Source organism: Aplysia californica, unplaced genomic scaffold (assembly GCF_000002075.1).
Source record: "Aplysia californica isolate F4 #8 unplaced genomic scaffold, AplCal3.0 scaffold00315, whole genome shotgun sequence".
NCBI classification, from domain to species: domain Eukaryota; kingdom Metazoa; phylum Mollusca; class Gastropoda; order Aplysiida; family Aplysiidae; genus Aplysia; species Aplysia californica.
The window spans coordinates 688,121-692,073 of NW_004797585.1; the positions used below are offsets into that span (position 1 = coordinate 688,121).

General features: G+C 41.2%; 1 protein-coding gene across 1 annotated transcript in view; it reads right to left on the minus strand.

The window, feature by feature from the left end:
• The window catches only part of LOC101858194 (cysteine-rich venom protein Mr30), a 6,920-nt gene extending 4,842 nt beyond the window's left edge, over positions 1–2,078 (minus strand). Inside the window, exon 1 of the mRNA XM_005102176.1 lies at positions 1,970–2,078. Within this exon, the coding sequence (XP_005102233.1) occupies positions 1,970–2,078 (109 nt within the window). The remainder of the gene's footprint in view (positions 1–1,969) is intronic.
• Positions 2,079–3,953: the final 1,875 nt, after the last annotated feature.

Sequence of the window (3,953 nt, forward strand, 5' to 3'; positions counted from 1 at the left end):
ACTTTTTTCAGCTAAACAATGTACCCTCTTCGACACCCAACCTTGTAGAGAGGTCTTGAACGGTTTTCAGTAAACACTCAATCAGCTGAACATGGTCAAGGTCGGGAATCTGATTCGACCACAGCGACCTCATAATCGATACACGCTCAAAAACCTGCACAATTTACCGAACTTAGGAAGGGCAGCTTATTGAGTAACCCGTTGCATAACAGAAGCAATCCTGCGCAACCCCCCCCCCTCCTTTGTGGGTACTTAGATTTCATATTATACCCCCTTTCTTTTCCCCATCTTTCCTCTTTTTGGATGTTTGTGTGGGATGTGTGTATATGTGTATGTATGTGTATGAGTGTGTATGTGTGTGTCTGTGTGTCTGTGTGTGTTGTGTGTGTATGTATGTGCGTCTGTTTTGTTTTGGTAGGTGTTTTAAGGTCATATGAGAGCGTGGGACACGTTAAGCGTTTTCAGTTTGGTAGGAATTAATTTTGAATTTTGCCCAGGTGGGGGTTGATGCTTACTCTGATCGACTTTAAGACCACCAAGGGATCTTTGACGCTAGCAATTTGCACATGAAACCTCCGATATTTTGTCGCCCTTTTCCAAGAAGGCTAGGTGTAGATCTTAAATGCCTTAAGATCAGGGATGTGGCTGAAAGACAGCAGAAAGAAGTAGCGAAGGAGCAGCAAAAGAAAGTCTGCTGAAATAGTTAGAAACACGGTTAGAAAGCAGGAACAGAGGTGAAAAGAAAAAAAAGAAAAAAATTAGAGAAGACAATTTTCTGCCGCTGTCAGGTTTCGTACCCATGATCTATTGAATGAGAGGCCCCACACCCGTATCTCTAAACCACGAGAGCCCCCTGCGTGAGTGTGTGTGTGTGTGTGTGTGTGTGTGTGTGTGTGTGTGTGTGTGTGTGTTTTGTGTGTATGTCTTTTATGTGTGTGTACGTCTGTGTGTGTGAATGAGTCTGTGTTTGTTTATATTATGTGAATGTGTCAGTGTGTGTATTGTGTATGTGCGTATTTATGTTTATGAGTGTATGCTTGCGTATGAGTATGCATTTTTTTGTGTATGTTTGTGTGTGATGGTGTGTGTGTGTGTGTGTGTATGTGTGTGTGTGTGTGTGTGTGTGTGTGTGTGTGTGTGTGTGTGTGTGTGTGTGTGCGTGTGTGTGGTGGGGTGCGTCGTAGTTTCTCGAAGATAAAAAAAAACCTTGTTCTGTGCAGATTTGTCCGAGATATCAGCTGAGAGCGTTTTCCCCTTCCCTTTAGCTGAGCTACAACCTGAAATTATCTTCCGTGACGTCGACATTCTAGGGGTTAGACTACCGGACTCTTTATCGATTCTTTATTTTAACGTAGGTAATTTTGCCTTACAATGTTGCAAGGGGAGTTAACACTAAAATGTAACCATTTTAAATCAAACATATTCAGTCTCACCTGGACTGCCTGTGGTTGTGGGGTGCTCTGCTGTGGTGTGCTCCTACATCTGTCGTCCTTATCTCTCCTGATTCTTTTTTTCATTATGTTACTCTAGTTTTGGCAATAGTATAACCTATTACAATTAGTGTTATAAGTGCCGTAAAACTCTCACTGAAACGAACAACTCTCTAGTAACACCCCTTGTCTTTGTCATTTGTAAGACCTACCATAATGTGTGTTTTAAGTGCCGTAAAACTCTCACTGGGCTGAACAACTGTCTAGTAACACCTTTTGTCCTAGCCATTTGTAAGACTTATCATAATGTGTGTTTTAAGTGCCGTAAACCTCTCACTGAAACGAACAAATCTCTAGTAACACCCCTTGTCTTTGCCATTTGTAAGACCTACCATAATGAGTGTTACAAGTGCGTAAAACTCTCACTGGACTGAACAACTCTTTAGTAATTCCTTTTGTCTTAGCCATTAAATTTTGTAAGACTTACCATAATTTGTTTTACAAGTGCCGTAAAACACTCCGAGAAACGAAGAACTCACCTGGACTCGCCCTCTGCCCCCGGTACGTACAGTTGTAGGGAGACACAAACACTGGAGACCTGCTCGTTGTCACAGGGGCTGGCGGCACCACGGGGTGTTCTGATGACATGGGCGGTAATAGATTGTGCTTTACGAGTTTATCGATGAACAAACAAATCTTTCAGTTCTGTTAAGACTGTTCCTCCTTCTTCTGGTGATATGGGGTAAGCAGACAGAAGAAAATGCTGGAGAGAGTCTGTTTTCCGTTCCTCGTGTTTGAACCCGCACAACTTGCAATTTTGGCCAAGGAACCCAACCGCTACACAAAGGATACGTGAGGCAGAAAATAGGTTAAATATACCCAACCATTGACTCAACGAACAAATTATTCTATTTTCAGTGTTTTAGCAAACGTCACCTTTGATAGACTTTCTAAAAGATTCTCTTCCGGAGCGAATTATATAATTATGGTGAAATATATAGAGATAACCTGTTCGCAGACCGATCTATCTGGAATATAAGTCCAGAAAGGGTTGTCACGACGCGTTGGAATCAGACGCTCGTCAATTGTTGGGCTTGTGAAGTTATTGGTAACGTCTTAAAGCTTGTTCATTTGCCTTTCTTTCAATGAAAAAGTACTCGTCTGTCTTGAATAGAAATCGAGATATTTTTGTGATTGAAGGAAGTGGGGGTCTCTGTATTAAAAGGTAAAATTAGCGTGAAAATGGTCGCCCAATTTCGGTAACTTACATAGCTGGAGTATCCAAGGAAACTAAAATTTACATTTGTTTGCGCCTTTAATCAACGTTTTTCCGTAAAATACAAACAGACATGTGTTTTAAATTCACAATGAAAAGGTGTTCCAAAACATTTCAAATCCATAAAAATTGCCAAAACGGTGGGAAAGTGCCGTTTCTTCGATTTCAATATTTTGACGAGCGTCTGATTTCATTATGGCTACAATGTGTCGCTTTTTTAAAAAAGTAAGTGTTCTGTTGCCCTTGTCCATTACGTAGTACTTTATTTCAGTGTGGAAAATGCGGGTTCGCAGTCTCGACTGGACAATCTGGGGTGACGTTTGAGTGAGCAGTTTTTCTCGGAGGTCATTGCTCTTTACTGAACTGGCTTGGACATCTTTTTTTTTTTGTCAGAGAGCCGGACTGAGGTCAAAAGAGTGTTGAACCAATACCTTTTGTCTATCTGTGTCGAGTAAAGTCTTCTTTTTATTTTTGGTAAGGTGCTCGCTCGCAACTGCAAAAGGTCATATGAGCGCCCGGGACACACTAAACATTTTCAGTTGGTAGAAAATTCTGAATTTCCCCCGAGTGCGCAACTTGCACTGGAGACCTCAGAGATTTTTCATCCTTGTCAGAGAAGGCTCGGTGTAGATCTTTCTTACCATAACACCAGGGGTGTGTCTGTAAGAAGGAGCCAAGGAGTATCAATAAAAATGCTGCAGAAAGAATCGGGAGCTCAGAGGAGGGGACAAAGGAGGTGAGAGGGTGGGGGCACAAAGTAGACCACAGAATATTGTTAGAGAGCAGGAAAGGATGTGAAAGGAGAAAAGTTTAGAGAAGAAAAGTTTCCGTCGCTATCAGGATTCGAACCCGGAACCTATTGAATGAGAGACGAGCACCTGAACCTGTAGACCATGAGAGTCCCCGAAGTCTTGAGCCCTTCCAAAAGAAAAATGATGTACCGAAGACTGATGACATCAATCTTTACATGAAACATATTATGGGAGAAAAACTCTCTCACTGGTGGAAGTGTGGGAAGAGCATTGACTTAACTAGCGTATGGTGATCAAAACGTAATAAAACTATGTTCGAGTTATCTCTGAAAGCATACAGATAGATAGATCGATAGATCGATAGATCGATAGATAGATAGATAGATAGATAGATAGATAGATATAAGGATTAACAATTGAGTCGATTACTGGATAGATAGATAGATAGATAGATAGATAGATAGATATATAGATAGATAGATAGATAGATAGATA